Source organism: Hylobates moloch, unplaced genomic scaffold (assembly GCF_009828535.3).
Source record: "Hylobates moloch isolate HMO894 unplaced genomic scaffold, HMol_V3 SCAFFOLD_3, whole genome shotgun sequence".
Classification (NCBI taxonomy): Eukaryota; Metazoa; Chordata; class Mammalia; order Primates; family Hylobatidae; genus Hylobates; species Hylobates moloch.
The window spans coordinates 130,637,299-130,662,185 of NW_026652278.1; the positions used below are offsets into that span (position 1 = coordinate 130,637,299).

General features: G+C 43.0%; 2 protein-coding genes across 5 annotated transcripts in view; one reads left to right on the forward strand and one right to left on the reverse strand.

Annotated features, from left to right (window-relative positions):
• Positions 1-7,941: 7,941 nt before the first annotated feature.
• NDUFC1 (NADH:ubiquinone oxidoreductase subunit C1) lies at positions 7,942-20,827 on the reverse strand. Of its 3 annotated transcripts, XM_058436767.1 has the most exons (6): positions 20,689-20,827; positions 14,595-14,629; positions 13,996-14,223; positions 13,313-13,416; positions 10,455-10,534; positions 7,942-8,103 (listed from the first exon to the last, which is right to left on the reverse strand). In XM_058436767.1, exons 3-5 carry the CDS (start codon positions 14,060-14,062, stop codon positions 10,475-10,477), a joined length of 231 nt encoding a protein of 76 aa, XP_058292750.1. In that variant the 5' UTR covers positions 14,063-14,223; positions 14,595-14,629; positions 20,689-20,827; the 3' UTR covers positions 7,942-8,103; positions 10,455-10,474. The 3 variants fall into 3 exon arrangements, with proteins under 3 accessions (XP_058292750.1, XP_032003333.1, XP_032003342.1); XM_032147442.2 differs by lacking the exon at positions 14,595-14,629; XM_032147451.2 differs by lacking the exons at positions 14,595-14,629; positions 20,689-20,827 and adding an exon at positions 18,879-19,723.
• Positions 19,775-24,887, forward strand: part of NAA15 (N-alpha-acetyltransferase 15, NatA auxiliary subunit) — an 88,237-nt gene continuing 83,124 nt past the window's right edge. For both annotated transcript variants that reach the window (XM_032147428.2, XM_032147433.2), the window contains exon 1: positions 19,775-20,107. In XM_032147428.2, coding sequence (XP_032003319.1) covers positions 20,054-20,107 — 54 coding nt within the window. In that variant the 5' untranslated portion in view covers positions 19,775-20,053. The remainder of the gene's footprint in view (positions 20,108-24,887) is intronic.

Sequence of the window (24,887 nt, forward strand, 5' to 3'; positions counted from 1 at the left end):
CTTTGATTGGACGAGAGACTGATTTCAGTAACTTTCTCCTGATAAGACCACTGGGCTGGTGTGGTGGCTCATGCCTGTAATCCCAGCACTTTAGGAGGCCAAGGCAGGAGGATCACTTGAGCCCAAGAGTTCAAGCCCAGCCTGGGCAAGATGTTGAGACTCCATCTCTATTAAAAAAAAAAAAAGAAAGAAAATTGGCTGGGTGTGGTAGCACCCACCTGTATCACTTGAGGCCAGGGGTTCAAGGATGCAATGACCTGATTGTGCCACTGCACTGCAAGGCCATGTTTCTTTGGGGAGGAAAGGAAAAAAAAAGACCACCTACCAGGGACTGGCTCTGGCCTGTTTACAGATGCTGAACACTTGAGTCCTTCATATCCTAAAAAGATCTTTTGACATATAGGGCCTAATTATAATAAATTTAAATGTTAAGTCTCTACTCCAAAGCGAACATAAGTTGTATGTTACATGCATGTTTGGTCAATATGCATGCATATTGTAAGTTGCATGTTACATGCATGTTTGGTCAATATGCATGCATCAGGACTAATATCATTTGGCTCTGTGTTCCCACTCAAATCTCATGTTGAACTGTAATTTCCAATGTTGGGGAAGGGATCTGGTGGGAGGTGATCGGATCATGGGGATGGGTTCCCCCCTTGCTGTTCTCATGATAGTGAGTTCTCACAAGATCTGGATATTTGAAAGTGTGTAGAACTTTTCCCTTCGCTCACCCTCTCTCTCTCTCCTGCTGGCCATGTGAAGAAGTGCTTGCTTCCCCTTTGCCTTCCACCATAATTGTTAAGTTTCCTGAGGCTTCTCTGAAGCAGAAGCCTGTACAGCCTGTAAAACCATGAGCAGATTAAACCTCTTTTCTTTATAAATCACCCAGTCACAGGTAGCTCTTTTTTTTTTTTTAAGACAGAATTTCACTCTTGTTGCCCAGACTGAAGTGCAATGGCATGATCTCAGCTCACTGCAACCTCCGCCTCCCAGGTTCAAGTGATTCTCCTGCCTCAGCCTCCCAAGTAGTTGGGATTACAGGCATGCTTCACCATGTCCGGCTAATTCTGTATTTTTAGTAGAGACAGGGTTTCTCCATGTTGGTCAGGCTGGTCTTGAACTCCCAACCTCAGGTGATCCACCCGCCTTGGCCTCCCAAAGTGCTGGGATTATAGGTGTGAGCTACCATGCCTGACCAACAGGTAGCTCTTTATAGCAATGTGAGAATAGGCTAAAACAAGGACCTTTGTGAATATTCATAGCTCCTCCTGTAATCTGTTGAATATGAATGCTTAGCCAACTGTTCAGCATAAAGCTTCTACCCCAATCCCTTCTCCTCCAAAGTGCCTGTCTCTGGGCTCTGCTGGAGGCTATACTTTCCAGTCTTTAGGATGGCCACCTTGTAGGCTATAATCCTTTACAAGAAATAAAGTTTCCATTTCCAAACTTGTAGATCTTGTGATTTTTAAGTTAATGGAGAATCCTTCTTTGCCTTTTCTAGCTTCTGTTGTTTGCCAGCAATCCCTGGCTGTAGATTCATCCAGTCTCTGCCTCTGTCATCACATGGCCATCTTCTCCTATGTGTCTCTTCTCTTAAATATACTAGTCATACTGGATTAAGGGTCCACTCTACTCCAGTATGAACTCATCTTAACTAATTACATCTGCAATGACTCTATTTTCAATTAAGTCCACTTTTTGAGGTACTACGGGTTGGGATCTTAACATATCTTTTTTGGGGAAACAATTCAACCCACAACTTCTTATATCAGAAACTTAGTTTATATAGCCTGTTTTTCCAAGGCAACTTAATAATTTCAAGTGTGACTACCTAAATCTTGAAGAAAGGTCTACCCGATTTTGATTATTAAACTATTTGACTATACTTCACATATTTTTTTGTCTGCATCTTTCTTTATATGGGAACTTTTTTTTTTTTGAGATGGAGTCTTGCTATGTCGCCCAGGCTGGAGTGCAGTGGTGTAATCTTGGATCACTGCAACCTCCGCCTCCTGGGTTCAAGCAATTCTTCTGCCTCAGCCTCCTGAATAGCTGGGATTACAGGTGAGTACCACCATGCCTGGCTAAATTTTTGTATTTTTAGTATAGATCGTGTATTTTTAGTATTCTTAGTATTCATATATAATATTTTTAGTATAATATTTTTAGTATTCACCGTGTTAGCCAGGATGGTCTTGATCTCCTGACCTCGTGATCCACTAGTCTCGGCCTCCCAAAGTGCTGGGATTACCGGCGTGAGCCACTGCGCCTGGCCTGGAAACAATTTTATTACTGAAAGAATCATCCCTTGACCACAGGCAGCTCTAAATTCCTTTGGGGAAGAATCAGAATGATTCTTGCTCAGTCCAGCTACTCTCTTGAATTGAGAAGTAACTCAGGAACCATTTGCTGTGGATTTCTCTTTACAATGTGGATTGAGGAAGAGAAGGTCCATGTGCCAAGAAGATAAGGTAGACTCACAGATAGCTGAGTCAAGAGCAAGAATCTTAATGACATTTGGGTCCCAGGCTTCAATTGCTCCTGGGCTCAGGTCCACTCTTATTCTTGGGGTCTGTGAGTCACTCTATCCTCATTTTTTTTTTTTTTTTTTTTTTTGAGACGGAGTCTCGCTCTGTCGCCCAGGGTGGAGTGCAACGGCTCAATCTCGGCTCACTGCAACCTCCACCTCCTAGGTTCAAGCTATTTTCATTTCTCAGCCTCCCAAGTAGCTGGCATTACAGGTGCCGGCCACCACGCCCGCCTAATTTTTGTATTTTTAGTAGAGATGGGTTTTGTCATGTTGGTCAGGTTGGCCTCGAACTCCTGACCTCAGGTGATCCACCTGCTTCAGTTTCCCAGAGTGCTGGGATTACAGGTATAAGCCACTGCGCCCGGCCTATCTTCACAATTTTTTTTAAAAAAACATAGTTTGAGTTAGGTTTCAATTATTTAATTTAGGAAGCATTTTTACCAGTACCACTATGTGGCACAACTCTAAATGGTGCTGTTCAGTACAGCAGCCACCAGCTCCATCTAGCTAGTTAAATTAATTAAAGTTAGGCTGGAGCGGTGGTTCAGGTCTGTTCATCCTAGCACTTTCAGAGGCCGAGGCGGGAGGACTGCTTGAGCCCAGGAGTGTGAGAACCAGCCTGGGCAAGATAGTGAGAACTTGTCTCTTTACAAAACATTTTTTCTTAAATATATTAACAAATAAATATTTAAAATTAATTAAGGCCAGACACGGTAGTTCACACCTGTAATCCCTGCACTTTGGGAGGCTGAGGCAGGCGGATCACCTGAGGTCAGGAGTTCGAGACTAGCCTGGCCAACGTGATGGAACCCTGTCTCTACTAAAAATGCAAAAATTAGCTGGGCGTGGTGGTGGGTGCCTGTAATCCTAGCTACTCAGGAGGCTGAGGTAGAATTGCTTGAACCCAGGAGATGGAGGTTGCAGTGAGCTGAGATCACGCCACTGCACTCTAGCCTGGGTGACAGAGCAAGACTCTGTCTCCAGGAAAAAAAAAATTAATTAAAATTAAATACTAAACATTCAGTCACAGTAATCACATTCCAAATGCTTAATAGCCACAAGAGGCTAGTGGCTACTGTACTGGACAGCACAGACAGAACATTCCCATCATTGGAAAGTTATTTTGGACAGCCCTGGTCCTCCATGAATGGCTCCCTGGAGTTAAAGGGGCATAATCAAGAGGAAGGTCCATCATCAGTTGTGCGAAGACAAGGAAAAGAGAAAAAAAAAAAAGGCCGGGCGCGGTGGCTCACGCCTGTGATCCCACCACTTTGGGAGGCCGAGGCGGGTGGATCACGAGGTCAGGAGATTGAGACCATCCTGGCTAACACAGTGAAACCCCGTCTCTACTAAAAATACAAAAAATTAGCCGGGTGTGGTGGCGGGCACCTGTAGCCCCAGCTACTCAGGAGGCTGAGGCAGGAGAATGGTGTGAACCTGGGAGGCAGAGGTTGCAGTGAGCCGAGACTGCGCCACTGCACTCCAGCCTGGGCGACAGAGCAATACACTCTCAAAAAAAAAAAAAGAAAAAAAGAAAAAAAAAATAGAGGAAGGTCCATACAACACAAAGTAGCTATATTCTCAAAGCCCAATGTACACTAAGTTCTATTTATTAAAGGTGTACTTTATTTCCACCTACTAAGGCTGTAAGTTTCCAAAACTTCAAGTGTCTTAGTTTTCTGTTCCCTTTAGAGATGTGAATTTTTAGGTGTTTTAGTGAAAAGTGCTTGAACTCTTATTCTGTTACTATGTGACAAATCATATTAGCTTCATATTGTTGCTATAACAAACCTATTTATTGTAACAAAACAAATGTATTATCTTACAGTTTTGTAGGTGAGAAATCTGACAAAGGTGGGCTAAAATCAAGGTGTTAGCAGGGCTGTGTTCCTTTTTGCAGGCTCTAGGGGGGAATTCGTTTTCTTGACGTACCTTGGCTGTTAGCTTCATCTTCAAAGAAGCAACGGCAAAGAAAACTCTTTTCTCACTCACATCACATCACTCTGACACATTCATGTGCCTCCTTCTCCCACTTATAGGGACCTTGTGATTACATTGGGCCCAAGTACATAATTCAAGATAAATGTTTAAATTACAAATTAATGAAGTGGCAACTGAAACAAGTTTTAAGTGATTCACAAGAAAGGGCTTTGCCGGAATGGTGGCTCACGCCTATAACCCCAAGCTTTGGGAGGCAGAGGCAGGCAGATTGCTTGAGCCCAGGAGTTTGAGACCAGCCTGGGCATCATAGCAAGACCCCACATCTACAAAAACTTTTAAAAATTGCCGTGCACGGTGGCTCACTCCTGTAATCCCTACACTTTGGGAGGCTGAGGAGGGCAGATCACAAGGTCAGGAGTTCGAGACCAGCCTGACCAACATGGTAAAACCTCGTCTCTACTAAAAATAAAAAAAATTAGATGGGTGTGGTGGCACACACCTGTAATCCCAGCTACTCATGAGGCTAAAGCAGGAGAATCACTCGAACCCTGGAGGCGGAGGTTGCAGTGGGCCGAGACTATGCCACCGCACTCCAGCTTGGGCAACAGGGCAAGACTCTGTCTAAACAACAACAACAAAACAAAATTAGCCAGATCTGGACTGGCCTGTAGTCCCAGCTACTTGGGAGGCTGAGATGAGAGGATCACTTGAGCCCAGGAGATTGAGGCGGCAGTGAGCTGTGATCGTAACACTACACTCCAGCCTGGGCAAGAGGAGATCCAGTCTCAAAAAAAAAAAAAAAAAAAAAGGAAAAGGGCTTTCCTGACGGTCAAGTGTACAGTTCACCCTTGAACAACATGACTTTGAACTAACTACACAGGTTTTTATGCATGAATCCACTTATAAAGAATTTTCTTCTCTCTCTTCCACCCAAGACAGAAACACCAACTCTTCCTCTTCCTTCTCGGCCTACTCAGTGTGAAGACATGAGCATGAAGATCTTTATGATGATCTACTTCCACTTAATGAATTGCATGTTCTCTTCCTTAAGGAGTGCAGTGGTTTCTTGGCTCAGTGCAACCTGCTTCCCAGGCTCAAGAGATTCTCTTGTCTCAGCCCTACAAGTAGCTGGGACTACAGGCATCATCCACCATGCCTGGCTAATTTTTGTATTTATTTTTTTGTAGACATGGGATTTTGCCATGTTGCCAGGCTGGTCTCAAACTGAACTCAAGCGATCTGCCCACCTTGGTGTCCCAAAGTGCTACGATTACAGGCTTCAGTCACCATGCCTGGCCCTTTAAGGTTTTTTTTAAAAAAACATTGTTTTCTCTAACTCACTTTTTTGTAAGAATACAGTATATAGGCTGGGTGTGGTGGCTCACGCCTGTAATTCCAGTACTTTGGGAGGCCAAGGCAGGCGGATCCCAAGGTCAGGAGTTCGAGAACAGACTGGCAAACATGGTGAAACCCCATTTCTACTGAAAATACAAAAATTAGCTGGGCATGGTGGTGCATGCCTGTAATCCCAGCTACTGGGGAGGCTGGTGGGGGAATGGCTTGAACCCAGGAGGCGGAGGTTGCAGTGAGCCAAGATTATGCTACTGTACTCCAGTCGGGGTGACAGAGCAAGCCTCCATCTCAAAAAAAAAAAAAAAAAAAGAATACAGTATATAATACATATACATACAAAATATGTGTTAATCGACTGTTTATGTTATTGGTAAGGTTTCCAGTGAACAACAGGCTATTAATAGTTTTCTTTTTTCTTTCTTTTTTTTAAAGAGATGAGGTCTTGCTATGTTGCTAAGGCTGGAGTGCAGTGACTATTCACAGGCATGATCCCTCTACTCATTAGCATGGGAGTTTTCACCTGCTCCGTTTCTGACCTGGGCCAGTTTACCCCTTTAGTCTGCAGAGGTTACTGCTGTCTTTTTGTTAGGCAACCTGGTATCCCCCGTTCCTGGGAGGTCACCATATGGATGTCAAAATTAGTGAGGACATCCGATCCGCATAGTGCACTATATCCTGAGCTCAAGAGATCCTCCTGCCTCAGGTTCCTGAGTATCTAGGACTACAGGCTCATACCACTGTACCTGGTAATAGTCCAGGTTTTGGGGAGTTGAAAGTTATGGTGCTCCTACTGAGGAAGTCAAATGTGTATTTGTCTACTAACCCTCCATCCTTTTTTTAAAAAATCAATAGTCGCTGGGCACGGCGGCTCACGCCTGTAACCCCAGCACTTTGGGAGGCTGAGGTGGAAGGATCACTTGAGTTTGAGAGTTGGAGACCAGCGTGGACAATATAGAGAGACCTCCTCTCTACTAAAAATATAAAAAAAATTTAGCTGGGCATGGTGACACACACCTGTAGTCCCAGTTACTCCGGAGGCTGAGGTGAGAGAATCACTTGACCCTGGGAGTAAGCCCCTGTCTCAAAAAGAAGCCCCAAACAAACAAAACCCTCCAAAAAAAACAATCAAGAGTTAGAGGTTTCTAGGCCGGGCGCGGTGGCTCACGCCTGTAATCCCAGCACTTTGGGAGGCCGAGGCGGGTGGATCACGAGGTCAGGAGATTGAGACCATGGTGAAACCCCGTCTCTACTAAAAATACAAAAAATTAGCAGGGCGTGGAGGTGGGCGCCTGTAGTCCCAGCTACTCGGAGAGGCTGAGGCAGGAGAATGGCGTGAACCCGGGAGGCGGAGCTTGCAGTGAGCCGAGATTGCGCCACCGCACTCCAGCCTGGGTGACAGAGCGAGACTCCGTCTCAAAAAAAAAAAAAAAAAAAAGTAGTCACCCAAATGAAAATCACTCAAATTAAAGGAGTCAGAAAAAAACTATGGTAACAGGATTCATCCTTCCTTTCTAACTTACCAAAATGACTCCTCTAGAGAAAACAATCTTTGTGATCCTGTTTTTTGAGTAACAAGGTAGTTCTGCCTTCCTAATATACTAAATAAATGTTCTGATCAGAAATTAAGAGGTGATAACAAGAGTAAATCCTTCAGCCCTGATTTTTTTTTTTTTTTAAGACAGTTTCACTCTTGTTGCCCAGGCTGGAGGAGTGCAATGGCACGATCTCGGCTCACCACAACCTCCGCCTCCCAGGTTCAAGTGATTCTCCTGCCTCAGCCTCCCGAGTAGCTGGGATTACAGGCATGTGCCACCATGCCCGGCTAATTTTTTTATTTTTAGTAGAGATGGGGTTTCTCCGTGTTGATCAGGCTGATCTTGAACTCCCAACCTCAGGTGATCTGCCTGCCTCGGCCTCCCAAAGTGCTGGGATTACAGGCGTTGAGCCACCGTGCCCAGCCAGCCCTGATTTTTGAATCTGTGTTCACGCCAACTTTTCTTACCAATGTGTCCTTAATTACCACTGACCTTCTTATCAGGTGGTACCTTCCATACTGAAATACTTCTATTAATGTACCTTAGAATTGACATTTTTTACAAGTTGTCACAATATGCTTTATCTGAAGAATACAGAAGTATTTTTATTTCTTTTTATTTAATGATGCAAAATACAAATGCTGACTTGATATATATTCACATATAACTTTTTCTCTCACATTTACAACTCAACAGATGGTGAATCCAGAGGAACAGCTACAATCACTATACGGAGCATACCTATAATGAAGAAAAAAAAAAAAACTGTAGCATTAATCAGCAGAAATAATACTAAAATTAAACTACTCTGAATTCACCTTAGAACATCAGAAAAAGTCTAGAAAAGACCCACAAAGAGTATCAATACCTTATTTTATTTAATTTTAACAAAAAATATTTTGCCTTAACTATGAAAGAATAGCAAAAGCCATCTGGTTTGTATTTAAATGCCTATTTCATTTTTATCTCTTTTTTTTTTTCTGGTAGAGACAAAGTCACTATGTTGCCCAACCTCCTGGGCATATGCTATTCCACTGCCTTGGCTTCCCAAAGTACTGAGATTACAGGCATGAGCCACCAAGCCCAGCCTCATTTTATCTCTTGACTGGCTGATTAGAGTAGTGAAATGGGCAGGGTGCTAATAGAAAAAAGGCAAAAGATTTGGATAATCAACAGTAAAGAGCTCAGTTTCAGAGTTATAAAATATGGAAAACAAAGGATAGTCTGTGATCGCTATATTTATTATACAGCAGATATAAGTTACTTAATCAACCCAATTATGAAAGCTGAGATTTTTAAGTGACTTTTCACTTATAAAAGGATTAATATAGGATTTTTTAAAAAGGTTTTCAGAAATACACCATATATATATATACTGTATACTTATATATATTTGATACATATCAATAGATGTATATATTATTTACTTATTTATTCATTCACTTATTTTTGAGACAGAGTCTTGTTCTGTTGCCCAGGCTGGATGGAGTGCAGTAGCCCAATATTGGCTCAATGCAACCTCCCAGCCTCCACCTCTTGGGTTAAAGCAATTATCATGCTTCAGCCTCCCAAGTAGCTGGGACTACAGGCACGCACCACCATGCCTAGCTATTTTTTGTGTATTTTTAGTACTGATGTGGTTTCACCACATTGGCCAGGCTGGTCTCTAACTCCTTGCCTCAAGTGATCCACTCGACACGGCCTCTCAAAGTGTTAGGATTACAGGCGTGAGCCACTGCGCCCAGCCAGATGTATATATTTTATATATGTGTAATAAACTTTCTCTTTTAAATCACAGACCATGCAGAATACACTATCTTGTTCATAACTAGGTTTTTACCAGGAACTGTCCAATTGGACATTAGTTGACAATCATGATGAAATAGTCATGCAGAAAAAAATTTAAAAAATGATTGCCCTGGCCAGGCGCAGTGGCTCACGCCTGTAATCCCAGCACTTTGGGAGGCCGAGTCGGGCAGATCACGAGGTCAAGAGATGGAGACCATCCTGGCCAACATGGGAAAAGCCCGCCTCTACTAAAAATACAAAAATTAGCTGGGCGTGGTAGCGCGCGCCTGTAGTCCCAGCTACTTAAGAGGCTGAGAGGCAGGAGAATTGCTTGAACCTGGGAGGTGGAGGTTACAGTGAGCCAAGATTGTGCCACTGCACTCCAGCCTGGTGGCTCCGTCTCAAAAAAATAAAATAAAATAAAAAGAATCGATTGCCCTTATACATTCATCACTTCTACAAATATTAAACTCCTAAATGGACCAGATGAGCAAGTTGCTGAATAAATGATACTTAATAAAATAGGTTTCTGTTCTCATTGAATTCACACTCAAGTGTACAAGATACCAAACAGACACTAAGAAATACACACACAAAGAATAATAATTTGTCATAAGTGCTATGAAAGCAAAGTGTAAAGCACTATTAGATTTAAGAAAATAATATGATTTTGGTTTCATTCTTTTTTTTTTTTTTTTTTTTTGAGAGGGAGCCTCACTCTGTCACCCAGGCCTGGGTGTCACTACAGGCGCCCGCCACAACACCCGGCTAATTTTTTTGTATTTTTAGTAGAGACGGTGTTTCACTGTGTTAGCCAGGATGGTCTTGATCTCCTGACCTCGTGATCCACCCGCCTCGGCCTCCCAAAGCGCTAGGATTACATGCGTGAGCCATTGCGTCTGGCAGATTTTGGTTTCATTCTTAAACGTACCTTTCTTTGAACAGAGTCAAAGACTAATGATTAAAAATGATTATGCTAAAAGATTTTTGAGGCTAGCAAAGTGACTCACACCTATAATTCCAACATTTTCAGAAGCTGAGGCGAGGAGTTTGAGACTAGCCTGGCCAACAGGTCTACAAACAAACAAACAAACAACAAACAAAAAAAACCCCAACCCCCCCAAAATGAAACCAACTGCTTGAGGCAAGGTATTACAAATTTATAAATTTGTCACAGACAGACATATGGGTGCTAAAATGTATAAACCTAATACAAAACAAAAAACAAGCTTGTTTTTCAGTATTTAAAAAAGAGGTCAAGTTAATTTGCATAATCTATTCATCCAATAAACTTGTATACTTACTACATTAGTATTTCAAAAGTTTATTCCAGCCCATTTCTTCTTTTGTACTCTAAAATATCTTCATTGTGTTGTTTGATGAGCTACAAAGAGTTAAACAGTTAAAATTAGAAATGTAATCTTCCTGGCTGGGCGCGGTGGCTCACGCCTGTAATCCCAGCACTTTGGGAGGCCGAGGTGGGCGGACCACCTGAGGTCGGGAGTTCGAGACCAGCCTGACCAACATGGAGAAACACCGTCTCTTCTAAAAATACAAAAAATTAGCCGGGCGTGGTGGCACATGCCTATAATCCCAGCTACTAGGGAGGCTGAGGCAGGAGAATCGCTTGAACCTGGGAGGCGGAGGTTGTGGTGAGCTGAGATCGTGCCATTGCACTCCAGCCTGGGCAACAAGAGTGAAACTCCGTCTCAAAAAAAAAAAAAAAAAAAAAAAAAAAAGAAATGTAATCTTCCTGGATACTTATATTTTGTAAAAGGAGTAAAGATAGAAAAAATAAACAACTATTCTAGTTAGAAATAAAAGGCTAAGAGATCCAAAAGTTCAAAAACCAGGAATGGTATAAACTTGCTCACCACAATGTGACACACTAAATTTGAGAAGGGAGCCCTTAAATATTTATTTATTTATTTATTTATTTATTTATTTATTTAGAGACGGAGTTTTGCTCCAGCCCAGGCTGGAGTGGAATGGCGTGATCTTGGCTCACTGCAACCTCCTTCTCCCAGGTTCAAGTGATTCTCCTGCCTCAACCTCCTGAATAGCTGGGATTACAGGTGCCCGCCACCACGCCTGGCTAATTTTTGTATCTTTAGTAGAAATGGGGTTTCACCATGTTGGCCAGGCTGGTCTCGAACTCTGAGCTCAGGTGACCGACCCGCCTCGGCCTCTCAAAGTGTTGGGATTACAGGCGTGAGCCACCGCACCTGGCCAAAAACTTAAATTAAACTACTGCCAAAAAATTTTACCTCATTTGGTGGGTAATAAATGTAATGAAATGGCTTATCATGAAGGGGTAAATCAACATGATACAACAGCAGAACTTGGTTATTAAGTGGGATCCAGGCTGGTTGGTGGGTGCGTGTTATGCTTCTAATCTTAGAAGTGGGATACCTTGATTGAATGACGGACCCCACCACAAAACTGTATATGTATTAATTAGATGTCATGGAGGACAGTCACATTTTTAGAACCACTGTCTGACAGAATATGCAACTGGAAAAACGGCTTATATATGATGACATTCATGGCAATCAAAGATCCAAGTTCAATCACTAGTGCTCTCAGCAGTAATTAAGCTTCTTATTAGAGAAAACCTTAAATTAAGAATGTATAAAATTCATTATAAGCAACATTATTCAAAAAGATGAGTTACTATTAAGTTGTAAGTGACTCGAAATCTCTCACCCCCTTCCAAGTCAAAAATCTGAACCACTTTAACAAGAAAATTTAAAATAACTAAGAGCTGGGGGGACAGTGGAGGAAATCTCAAACCCATTAGATAAAAAACAAAATTTTAAATATTAATATAGCAGATACTTTAACTTTAAAAAGAAATTTTATCCCCACAGAGGCAGTATTTTACAGTGTTTTGTAGGATAGTGTGGCCTCTGAAGTCAGGAGAACTGGGTTCAGCAAACTAGTTTCTCCAAGTGTGTTTCTTATGTGTAACGGGTCAACAATAGTAGGTACCACATAGTGTTGTTGAAATGATTAAACGCAAGTTTATGTGTAAAGCACGTGGTGTGAAATATTTTTATTTTTATTTTTTTTGAGATAGTCTCGCTGTGTCTTGGAGTGTGGTAGCACGATCTCGGCTCACTGCAAGCTCTGCCTCCCGGGTTCATGCCATTCTGCTGCCTCAGCCTCCTGAATAGCTGGCACTACAGGCGCCCTTCAGTACACCTGGCTAATTTTTTTTGTATTTTTGGTAGAGATGGGGTTTCACTGTGTTAGCCAGGATGGTCTCGATCTCTTGACCTCGTGATCCGCCCACCATGGCCTCCCAAAGTGCTGGGATTACAGGTGTGAGCCACCACGCCCGGCCTGAAAATTTTTTTAAAAAGGTCGCTACACACTATGTACAATTTCCAACAATGTATTTATACAAACATTGATTAAAACCTAATGGAAGTCTACTGGGATTCAATTTGTACAACTTGCACACTGCCGGTTTGTCCTTACAGCATGTGAAAAAGGTACCTTCATAAAACTCCAATTAGCCTCAATTCTCATGAAGAAATAAAGTATAATTACTATTGCCAGGCGCAGTGGCTCACGCCTGTAATCCCAACACTTTGGGAGGCCAAGGCGGGTAGATCACAAGGTCAGGAGACTGAGACCATCCTGGCTAATACGGTGAAACCCCGTCTCTACTAAAAATACAAAAATTAGCCGGGCGTGGTGGCGGGCGCCTGTAGTCCCAGCTACTTGGGAGGCTGAGGCAGGAGAATGGCGTGAACCCGCCAGGCGGAGCTTTCCCTGAGCCGAGAACACGCCACTGCACTCCAGCCTGGGAGACAGAGCGAGACGAGTGAGACTCTGTCTCAAAAAAAAAAAAAAAAAAGAAAGAAAGTATAATTACTATTTAGTAAAACTGCCATTCCTTACAAAACCATGTTAAGGAACAATAACAGAAATTTTAGTCCCATCATACTTTTTCAATGTTGCTGACATCTTAATTTCTTTTTAGTCCTTGGGATTACTCTTATGGAGAAATATATATCAGTGATTATATAAATATTTTACTGTTATGAGAGTTTCACTGCCATACAACATAAGAGCACCATTCAATCTTGCAATGTTATCTCATTCCCTTACCACGCTGGCGTAGTCTCACGACATCCGGGAGTAAAGTACTTACATAGACCCACAAGAAGACGGTGGTGCCCAAGGTGAACCCAACTTTCAGCCAGTCAGGTTTGGCATTCGGCGGCTCTCGCACGTAGAACTTTGATCGCGCTGAAGCTGAAAGGGGAAGAGGGTCTGTAAATTTGTAACTTACTGCCTTGTAGGGAAAAAACCCTAACATTTACGTGCGTATTATCGCATTTAATTTTCCCTTCAACTCCTCCATCTCCCACTTAAACAGCCAAGGAAATAGAGGTTCAGAAAGATCAAGTACCTCGCCCAGGGCCACTGGCGAGTTAGACAGGACGCACCTGTCCTGCCCGAGGCTTTCAGAGCCTCGTTTAAGGGCTTGCGGACCCTCAGACGACTCGGGAGTGGTCATGTAGGAGGCGCCCCGGGGAGGATGTCTCTTCTCCCGGTTTACGGGACCTAACGTACAGAGGTGGGGAAGGCAAGGACCCAAAGTCCATTTACAAAGGCCAAGAGTGGTCAGGTTGCACTTGGGTAAGTGCTAGAGGCGGGTGATGGGGAAGTCCTGCGTAGGGAACAGGCGTGGGCTGGGCCTTGGGTCGTCGGCCGGCGAAGGTCACTGCAGGACGAACCCGGGCCGCTGCCGCCTCCTGCACCCGTGGGCTGGGTCCGCCTTAGGAGGGGTAATCTGAGGGTCGAGTCGGCCTGCACGAGGAGGATACTCACGGCCGCTCGGGAGCCTGGCGGGGGCCAGCAGCCTGGAGAGGGGACGCAGCAAGGCGGACGGCGCCATCTTGCGTGGCCTAGCTCAGTCTTTCCGACTTGGCAACAGAACCAGCGCCACCTGGCGGCCGGAAGTGCGGGACTCGCAGGCTCTGCAGCAGAGCTCCGTGGGGGCGTCAACGTGAATCCAGCACGGCAAGGTTCTCTAGCACCTCGGCCTCAGCCTTCTGTCTATAAAGTGGAATTAGGAAGAAAGTAATTAAAAGAAAAAAGAATTTACCTATTCTCTGTCCTCTGGGGGTTTTTCACCCCATCTCTACGGCTATTCATCAAGAGGTTTATTAAAATTTTCCTACATGAGCCAGAAAAAAGAAAAGTGTCGTGCTGAATAAGAACTAGCACTTGGATTGAATTCTGTGGTCCAGGCATGGTGCATTAATGTATCATATTGTTTACATTCATTGTCTTATTTCATCTTCACAACGAGCACATATCATGCCGTGGTTATAAGCCTCAATTTACAGATGAAGCTTAAAGAAGACAGCTACTCATCCAAGGTGAAATATTATATTTTATAGTTGAAAAGATCTCTTAACACTTACCATTTACACCACGATCATACTGAAGCCTCACAAACCTGTGAAGTAGAATTAGTGCCTTAGGTAGGCTTAAGATCACATAGATGGAAGAGGTGGGATACAGTTTGAGGTCTTCTGACTCCAGATCTAGTGATCCTCGTTAGTCCACCTAACAGACTTGGACCACCCTAGACCATAAGCTGTAGAATCAGCGTTCAAAGCCATTCTGCTCACCACTTTTTAGCTCTATGATTTCTAGGCAAATTACTTAACCTCTCTATACCTAAGTTTTACATCTGTAACATAAAACCTATAGGGTTGTTGAGAAGCTTAAACAAGTGTCTGGTAGTAGTAAACTATTTGGTTTTGCCTATTAAAGACATTATTCTGAGGAATAGGTTTTATCTTGCACAGTTGAGCCAGATCTTTGTACATTCAATTCAGTTCAATCTGATGTCTAAAGACCAGTAAAAATGTTTATAGGTAACAGACAATACATTTTGACCCTTTAAAACTAATCCTTTAAACTTTATGTCATTAATTTTAAAACCAAAATAAATGTTAGCAAATCTCCTATATTCTCTTTAGCAATGTTGTTTTAAGATCTTTTTTTAACCAAAAATTATTGACCAAAAAGTCAATTAATTGCACTGTGTTTTCTGGCTCATTTTAACATGCAAATGGTGGCTAAATGGATTGCTAAATTGCGAGTCACTTTAGTTTGTAACCTAGTTTGAGCCTCCTGGACTCAAGTAAGTAAACTACCCAATGAATGTGCTGAGCCAGTTGTTGGTTCTCAACTTATTGTCCACTCAGCAACCTGTCAGTTGTATATCCTTTCTACACCATCCGTTGGAAGCTTGTCCTGACGAAGCTTTTGCTAGTATCCAACAAGTTGAAACAGATGCTACCTTTAGTCAGAGTATACAGAACCAGTAAGCAAATTACTAATTTCAGTACTGCTATTGAGAAGGACTGCTTTGTTCTTTTTCAGAGCTTTGGCCCTTGTATCCTTTTACTAGTGTGTATTTTGGGAAGGTGATGAAGTATAAGCACATTTTTCTCAGCATATTAGAGTTGATGGGAACTGTACACTTGGAGTACTCAGCTTGGAGTACTCCATCTTGAAAAGAATCCTGATTAAGTAATTCCAGCTAGGAACTAATGTCTATAATATTTTGTTAGAAGTTGCTTCATAACATTCATGTAAGCATCTTCAGAATTTGAACACTAAAATCTTATTAATGATCCAAGTGAAAAGAGAGAGGATTTGAGTTAGCAGCCAGAAAAGCAAAGTTTCAGTCCAAGATTTTTCCACTGGGAAAAAATCCCATCTCCCAAGGAAGGTAAAAAAAGAGCAAGAATTGAAAAACAGTATAAAATGCAAAAAACAAAACAAAACAAAACAAAAAAACCCATTTTTTAAATTGATATAGCATTCATGAGAATACTATGAATCAAACTTAGGACTTGGGCCAGTCACAGTGGCTCAGGCCTCTAATCCTAGCACTTTGTGAGAACAAGGTAAATGGACTGCTTGAGTCCAGGAGGTCAAGACTGGCCTGTGCAACACAGGGAGATAACTATCTCTACAAAATGATTTTTTTAAAAATTAGCTGGGTGTGGTGGTGCATGTCTGTGGTTCCAGCTACTCGGGAGGCTGAGGTAGGAAGATCGCTTGGACCTGGGAGGTGAGGCTACAGTAAGCCAAGACTGTGCCACTGCACTCCAGCCTCGGTGACACAGTGAGACCCTGTCACAAAAACAAAACAAAACAAAAGAAAAAAAACAACAACCTCCCACCTCCCCACACACCAAGATGTATCTATAAGTTTTTATTTTTTAAGACTCAGCAGCTGGGCGCCCTGGCTCACGCCTGTAATCCCAGCACTTTGGGAGGCCGAGGCGGGCGATCACCTGAGGTCGGGAGTTCAAGGTCAGCCTGACCAACATGGAGAAACCCTGTCTCTACTAAAAATACAAAATTAGCCGGGCATGGTGGTGCATGCCTGTAATCCCAGCTACTCGGGAGGCTGAGGCAGGAAAATCGCTTGAACCCAGGAGGCAGAGTTGTGGTGAGCTGAGATCGCGCCATTGCACTCTAGCCTGGGCGACAAGAGCGAAACTTTGTCTCAAAAAAAAAAAAAAAAAAAAAGATTCAGCAACAGGCCAGTGTTGGGGCTCACACCTATAATCCCAGCACTTTGGGAGGCTGAGGTGGGTGGATTGCCTAAGCCCAGGAGTTCAAGAGTAGCCTGGGCAACATTGAGAAATCCTGTCTATACACACACAAAAAAAACCCAGAAGCAATAGCAAATTGTTAATATTTGTTAAATCTGGGTGACAAATATGTGAATTTCTTTTATATTGTTTCTTTTTTTTTTTTTTTGGAACAAGGTCTTAGCTCTGTTGCCCAGGCTGGAGAGCAGAGGTGTCATCACAGCTCACTGCAGTCTTGACCTCTGGGGCCGAAGGAATCTTCCCACCTAAGCCCACAAAGTAGCTGGGACTACAGGCTCACAGCACCATACCTGGCAAATTTAAAAATTTTTTTGTAGACGGGGTCTCACTATGTTGCCCAAGTTGGTCTCAAACTTCTGGGCTCAAGCAATCTTCCTGCCTCAGCCTCCCAAAGTGTCGGGATTATAGGCATGATGAGGCATTATGCCTGGCCTATGTTTTTTTTTTTTTTTTTTTTTTTTTTTTTTGAGATGGAGTCTCACTCTGTTGTCCAGGCTGGAGTGCAGTGGTGTGATCTTGGCTCACTGCAACCTCCACCTCCCAGGTTCAAGCGATTGTCCTGCCTCAGCCTCCTGAGTAGCTGGAGTTACAGGCGTGCATCACCACACCCGGCTAATTTTTGTATTTTTAGTAGAGACGGGGTTTCACCATGTTGGTCAGGCTGGTCTTGAACTCCTGACCTTGTGATCCGCCCGCCTCAGACTCCCAAAGTGCTGGGATTGCAGGCATGAGCCACCATGCCCAGCCTTTTTTTTTTTTTTTTTTTAAATAAGATCCAAATACTTAATAAGATGTAACAGTCTCAATAGAGAACATCTTACATATATGGAGAAATTTCACTCAACATATCCCTTTTGTGGAATTAAAGTTTGCAAGGTAAATTATTTTATTTCCTTCTTTTTGGTTAATATTTTTTAGAGTTGGCATTTGGAACATAGTGACGTGCAAGCACATGGGGTAAGATGAATTAACTATCAGCAGCAGCTTTGGCGGCGGCAGCATATAGCCTTGGATATATTAACTTTCTGAAAGCATGGCTGTTACTTACGGTATAACTCAAATGGGATCTCTATTTGTAAAATTGTGGTGATCAAATATATATATTTTTATTCAATTCAGGCTACTGTGTAGACAGACTGTTATCTGTAGGTGCATTTTAACTAGCGAATGAATCAGTTAAATGTTGAATCAGACTAGTATTTGCCGAGCCTTTAAAATTGCCATTTCTTTGTCATCACCCAAAAAGAATGTAACATTTGCCAAACTCTATTTCTGGCTCATCTAATCAGGTACTCAGGTTCTGGTGGAAGCTACCGATTGTTTCAAAGGCCAGAAATTTTCTTCCTCTGAAAGAAAATACAATATTCTTTACAGGAGAAATTTAGAGAACTATAGCAAATAGTATTGCTGTAGGGATTTTTGGATATGAAGCCAGAGATTTGGAAATCCAAGCTAAAATTATCAACTGCATTTAGACTATTTTTCTGTCTTTCAATAGTTCAGACAGTTGAAAGACCTCTTGGGGCAGTGAATTTTGCAGGTTATTACTAAATAACAGCTTAAAAATGAATTATAAGCTTGCTCTTAGTTTTATAAAGTTAAGGTTAAAATACTGGCCATATTTCAAACTGAAACATAGTTTCCTGTATATATGATTTTCTCAAACTTTTGAAGAGAGATCACAGAATTTAAGGAAACTCCAGGATTTGACTGTTAAAAACCTTATTTATGACCCCGGTGAAGGGAGAGGACAATCAATATAGCAGCTAGAAAACCCAAGTTTATATTGGGAAACATATTTCTCAACTCACACCTTTCAGGGACAGTTAAGAGAAGTTTGAAAATTAAAATATCTTTGTAAATAAATTTAAAAGAGTAAAAAACATGCACATAACATATTGTTTAATAATTCATGATGCAAAGAATGCTACAGAGTGAAATCAGGATTTGGAAAGAGGTAATCAAAAACCAAAGGTTAAAAGTGGCTCATATAACTTGAAAATTTTTAGATCAGTGGAATGCCACTTTGAAAAAGTTTTACTGCCAGCTGTTAATGAAATGACTTACATTTTTGGAAGGAGTCCTATTCGGTATGTAGTCTGACCTCGCCTACTCGAGTAGTTCTCTCTAGTATCCCTGCCAGTCTTTGGCTTCTAAGATCTGAGAATTTCTGGGGATGGGGAGTTCGAGTCACAATATTAAGCACTAGTTTGAAGCCAGCTCCAGGGTAGTCTGTTTTTAAGTCTCCACTACTCCACTCCAAGGTGACTCATAAGGTCGGTCCGTCAACTCTGCATTATATGGCCTCAACAACGAAATTAAAACACATACTTTAACCTCCAGAGGCTCCTTTGGCAGTGCAAATATGTCACTTCGGATCTGGCTAACTACCTTTCCAGGCTGATCTTAAGCAACATTCACCAAATTACCGATACGACAGCCAGGCCCATTTCATCGGTCAAGCTCTTTCACGATTTTCAGACTCTGTTAAGCCCTTTCCTCCCCAGGACTATTAACAAGTCTCCACTGCGGTGAAGCTTTTTTCATTTTCCACTCCGCCTCTGCTCCTTAAATTAGGCATTTCGTCCATAATCAACTACAGCGCTTCTCAAACACCTACACCTGTATTTAGCACTTTGGGCTCAAACGATGACCACACACTGTGCGAGACTCTTTCCAAGGAATGAAAGGTCAATCTAGCAGGAAGGCGCCAGAGGGGCTGTTTTTGATGAGGAGGCGGTCTGAACCGTACTTGCCTAGCCTCCCCGTAGCTCTGCGGGCGCTTCGAGGGCACCACGCACTGAAATGATGGGCGGGGCCTGCCCCGACCCTCCCGGCCTCCACAGAGGGCCAGCCTCCAGGTTTCCCGGCAAGCTCCGAAACCCAGAGGAGGTGGGGAAAGGAGGTCACCGCGCCTGCGTGTTAGGAAGCGTGACCCGGGTGGGAAAGCCCTCCGCGTCCGCCATTTTGGCTGCCTCTGTCGGTCTGTTCAGTTACCACGTGAACCGCCGACGGAGACCCGTAGTGGGGGAGGCGGCGGCAGCGTTAAGTGAGAAAGGAAAAAAGACAACGAGGAAAAAGGAGGTGTCCGGGTAGGGCAACGCGGCGACACCCAAGGCCTGGTGGTGGCGGCGGATCGGGATATTCAAGGCTGAAGCAGCTACGGAACGGCAGCGGCGGCGGTCGGACAAACTGACTGACCGAGCCGGGTGGTGGCGGGAGCAGCGGGAGCAGCCGGAACGATGCCGGCCGTGAGCCTCCCGCCCAAGGAGAATGCGCTCTTCAAGCGGATCTTGGTAAGTGTGAGGCTCTGGGCAAGCAGTGGGGAGGATTTAGCCGGTAACCGGGCCTGTCACCCCTAACCTCGGCCCGGCGGGCACTGAGCCACTCCCGCCCGGGACCCCGCCTTCATAGTCCTCGTCAGGCCGAATGCATTGCTTTGCTCCCTCTCTGTGGTTCCTACTATGGCCCGCGCGCCAGGGACCACAGGCTTCTTCCTTCCATCCCCACGCTTAAGGCCCTGGTTCCGGACTAGGCCCCGACCTCCCGGCTTCTGGACTGCTGGTTCTCATTCTCCCCGATCCGGGGGAGAAGAGGCCCGGCCTTTGGCGGGCAAGTGGGCGACACCGGCAGGAGTCGCGGCCCAGTTGGTGTAGGAACCCTGCCGGCAGGCCGTGGTGGCACCCTTGGAAGGAACAGGTGGTGCGGATGCAGCAGGCTCATTCATTGCCTAAACGCGGTTCTCCCTCCATCATCTGTCCCTCCCTCTTCCTCTCTTGGGATTCACCTGTCTCCGCCCGGCCCGGGGTCACCGAATGACCTGAGAGGAGGGAAAGAAGGAGTTCAGAGAAGGAAAGAAAGCTTTTCAAACGACTACCTCCTTGTAGTCAGTTGCGTACTGGAGTCTTCAGCTCCTCTGCCTCCCTTGTTCTCTGGTTTCTGGAGTAGGGATGAGGCATTTATTTCTTAGTTTCCGAGCGGGAAACAGCCCCACCCCGTCACTCTTCTCGGGAGGTGGGGCCCAGTGCGAGGGGGCGGTTCGGTAGGAAGTAAAAAGTTGAGTCTTCAGTTGAAACGTTCCAGACCTAGACCTTTCTTATACACTGAAGTATATTAACACATGCAAAAACTTACCAGAGAAAAGACATATGAGAACTTTTGAGATGGATTTTGTTGACGCTAGCTCAGACTTATTCCCTACATTTCAAATGTGTGCAGTTTGCATTTTTTTAAACCATAAATGCATTGATGTTTGTAGGAACTGTTTACATTGTAAAATGTGTCGTGTAGCCTTGGAGCTATAATTAACACATTGTAGCACATTTTTTGTTTGGCATTTAGTATGTGGGTTGCCCCTTTCACGCAAACGTTTCCTTATGATAGAATTAACTGTGTTTGCCAAATTTAAGACTTTTAAGATTTGGGATGTGTGTGTGAAACTGTTAGCCTTTTCCCCCGCAGTTATAATTTATTTCACCTGTTTGAAAAGTAGAACAACTCTGGGGATTCAGTTTTTCTAGAAATAAATAATCATCCATTTGAACTAACTTTGATTTTACAAAAGTGTCCATATGCCCTACAGATTTAGTGAATTCATTTTGAAAAACATTAGAAAGTCACATCTAGTGTCGCAAAACTGTTACCCTGAAATTCTTACTGGAATTTTGTTTTGTTTTCTTTTAAGACTAAGAGTGTAGGTGGAGCTGTAAAATAGTTTTAGGAAAAAAGTTACTTTTAAACGCTTAAAAAGACTAATTGGTGTGCAGATAGAACTATAACATAAGTTTAAAATAGCAATTTATCTTTAACCTCTTCTTCACAATTCTTTATTTTGAAAAAAAAAAATGAAACTGGAAAGTTGAGAGAACAAGGAACACTCATAAACCTTTACTTAAATTTAACACTTGATATTTTGCCGTATATGCTTTCTTTCTCCCTGTGTATATGTATATATGCATTTGTATAAAAGTAAGTTGTAGACGTAAAACTTATCTCTAGGCTGGGCACGGTGTCTCATGCCTGTAATCCCAGCATTTTGGGAGGCTGAGGCAGATGGATCACTTGAGGTCAGGAGTTCGAGACCAGGCTGGCCAACTTAATGAAATCCTGTCTCTACTAAAAATACAAAAATTAGTCAGGCGTGGTGGTGTGCGCCTGTAGTCCCAGCTACTAGGGAGGCTGAGGCACAAGAATCGCTTGAACCCGGCAGATGGAGGTTGCAGTTCCAGCCTCGGCAACAGAGGAAGACTGTCTCAAAACAAAAACAAAAAACTTCATCTCTAAATACTTAAGCAAGCATCTCCTGAGAATAAGGACATCGTCTTGTATACTTCTAACAATCATTCTCTAATATTGTCTAATATCTGGTTCATATTCAGATTTTCTCAAGTGTTAGCACTTCTTTTTTTTTTTTTTTTTTTTTGAGACTGAGTCTCGCTCTGTCGCCCAGGCTGGAGTGCAGTGGTTCGATCTCGGCTCACGCAAGCTCTGCCTCCTGAGTTGACGCCATTCTCCTGCCTCAGCCTCCCGAGTAGCTGGGACTACAGGTGCCCACCACCACGCCCGGCTAATTTTTTGTATTTTTTAGTAGAGACGGGGTTACACCATTTTAGCCAGGATGGTCTTGATCTCCTGACCTCGTGATCCGCCTGCCTCGGCCTCCCAAAGTGCTGCGATTACAGGCGTGAGCCACCGCGCCTGGCCAAGTGTTAGCACTTTTTAAATAAGTCAAACTTTTAATTTTGAGAAGACTGTAATAATCACGTAGTTTAAGGAATAATACAGTACACTTTACTCAGTTTTCCTAACAGTAACACCTTGCAAAACCATGGTTCATTATTATAACATTGATACAATCCATCAATCTTATTCAGATTTCCCCAGTTTACTTGTACACACGTGTGAGTGCTCGGCGCACGCGGGTGCAGTCATCCCTTGGTATCTGTTGGGGGTTAATTTCAGGATCCCGTGAGATTCCAAAATTTGTGGGTGTTTGAGTCCCTTATGTAAAGTGGTGTAGTATTTGCATATAAACTATGCAAATGTATACTTTAAATATCTCTAGATTACTTATAATACCTAATGCAATATTACTGTTATATAGTTATACTGTATTTTTAAAATTTGTATTTTTTATTGTATTTTTAAAAATAGTTTTTACCTGTGGATGCAGACACCAAGGATAATGAGAGCTGACTGTATTTACTTCTATGCAGTGTTACCCCATGTATAGATTGCACCACTACAATTAGGCTACAGAACAGTTCCTTCAGTCCAAAGTACCCCTCCTCTGTTGCCCTTTTAAAACCACATCCATTATCTCTCCCATCCCCTCTCGCTGCAGGCTCCAGCAACCAGTACATGTTCTCTATTTGTATAATTTTGCCATTCTTTTGGGTTTAGAGATAGAGTCTTCCTCTGTTGCCCAGGCTGGAGTGTAGTGGTTATTTATAGGCTCTATCAATAGGGCACTGTAACCTGAAACTACTGGACTCAAGCAGTCCTCCCGCTTCAGCCTCCGGAGTAGCGGGGATCACTACAGGGCTACTACATCCAGCTAATAGTTTATTCCTTTTTATTGCCGAGTAGTATTCCATGATATGGATGTACCACAGTGTGTTTAACCATCCGTAGAATAGCAATTTTTAATTAAACATCTAATTTTTTTGTGGTAGTGTTAGTGGGGCAAAAACCTGTAAGTTTATTGCCAAAATCACAGTGCTGAAGATCTATTGATAAGTTATATGTGAGAGAAATGTGGAAGTCACTAAATGAAAGAAAAGTAAAGGAGCTAAAATGTCCTTACTGTTGTCATACATTAGGAATGAAGAAAGTATTACTGACCAAAAGGATAGTATTGATTTTTTGAAATTGCTTCTGTTTCTTGAGATTCGATACTAAGTTAGTGCTTTTGATTTTAAGATTTTTTTTTTGCCCTGTCTGATAAAGGAAATGTTGGACATAATGTGATGTGTGTGCCGTATGTAATGATGAAGTGTTGCTAGGTTGGTAACTTGTTTTTTTTTTTTTTTTGAGACGGAGTTTCGCTCTTGTTGCCTAGGCTGGAGGGCAATGGCGTGATCTCGGCTCACCGAAACCTCTGCCTCCCGGGTTCAAGCAGTTCTGCCTCAGCCTCCCGAGTAACTGGGATTACAGGCGTGTGCCACCACGTCTGGCTAATTTTGTATTTTTAGTAGAGATGGGGTTTCTCCAGGTTGTTCAGGCTCGTCTCAAACTCCCAGCCTCAAGTGATCCACCCGCCTTGGCCTCCCAAAATGCTGGGATTACAGGCCTGAGCCACTGCTCCTGGCCGCTTGGTAACTTGTTAAATCATTCCTGCAGCATTCAACTTTTGAGCTGCTACTTTGTTAGTTGTACTGTACTTGTTATGATAAACTTAAGTAGGAAATGCAGTTAGTTTGTATTTCAAAATAAACTTTTTTGTTCCTTAAGTTTTTAGTGGAAACCTGCTTTACACATAAGTTTGCAAAAATTTTAGAGTTTCTGCAGCAGATTTGCCTGGCTTGATCTAGTATAGTTGATCTCTAAAATTCAGTTTTGTTGTATATTTTTCTCTTTTTTTCCAACATTACTCTTCTGTTTTCTGACTAAAGCATTGTCCTCAGTTAGTCAAAATGCTTGCATAATGTTTCTTGCTGATAATTTGTCTAGAAAAAGGACAGGATGAATTTAATGTGACATATACTATTTAAGAGTTTATTTTATTTTGTTTGTTTTTTGAGACAGTTTTGCTCTGTCGCCCAGGCTGGAGTGCAGTGGTGTGATCTTGGCTCACTGCAACCTCCACCTCCTGGGTTCATGCCTCAGCCTCCCAAGTAGCTGGGATTACAGGCGCCTGCCACCACACTTGGCTAATGCTTTTTTTGTATTTTTAGTAGAGATAGTGTTTCACCATGTTGGCCAGGCTGGTCTTGAACTAGTGACCTCAAGTGTTCTGCCCACCTCGGCCTCCCAAAGTGCTGGGATTACAGGCATGAGCCACTGTGCCCGGTCCTATGTAAGAGTTTAAGGAAGACTTGTGTTTGTCAGAAGCTGGGGTTTTTTTTGTATTTTTTT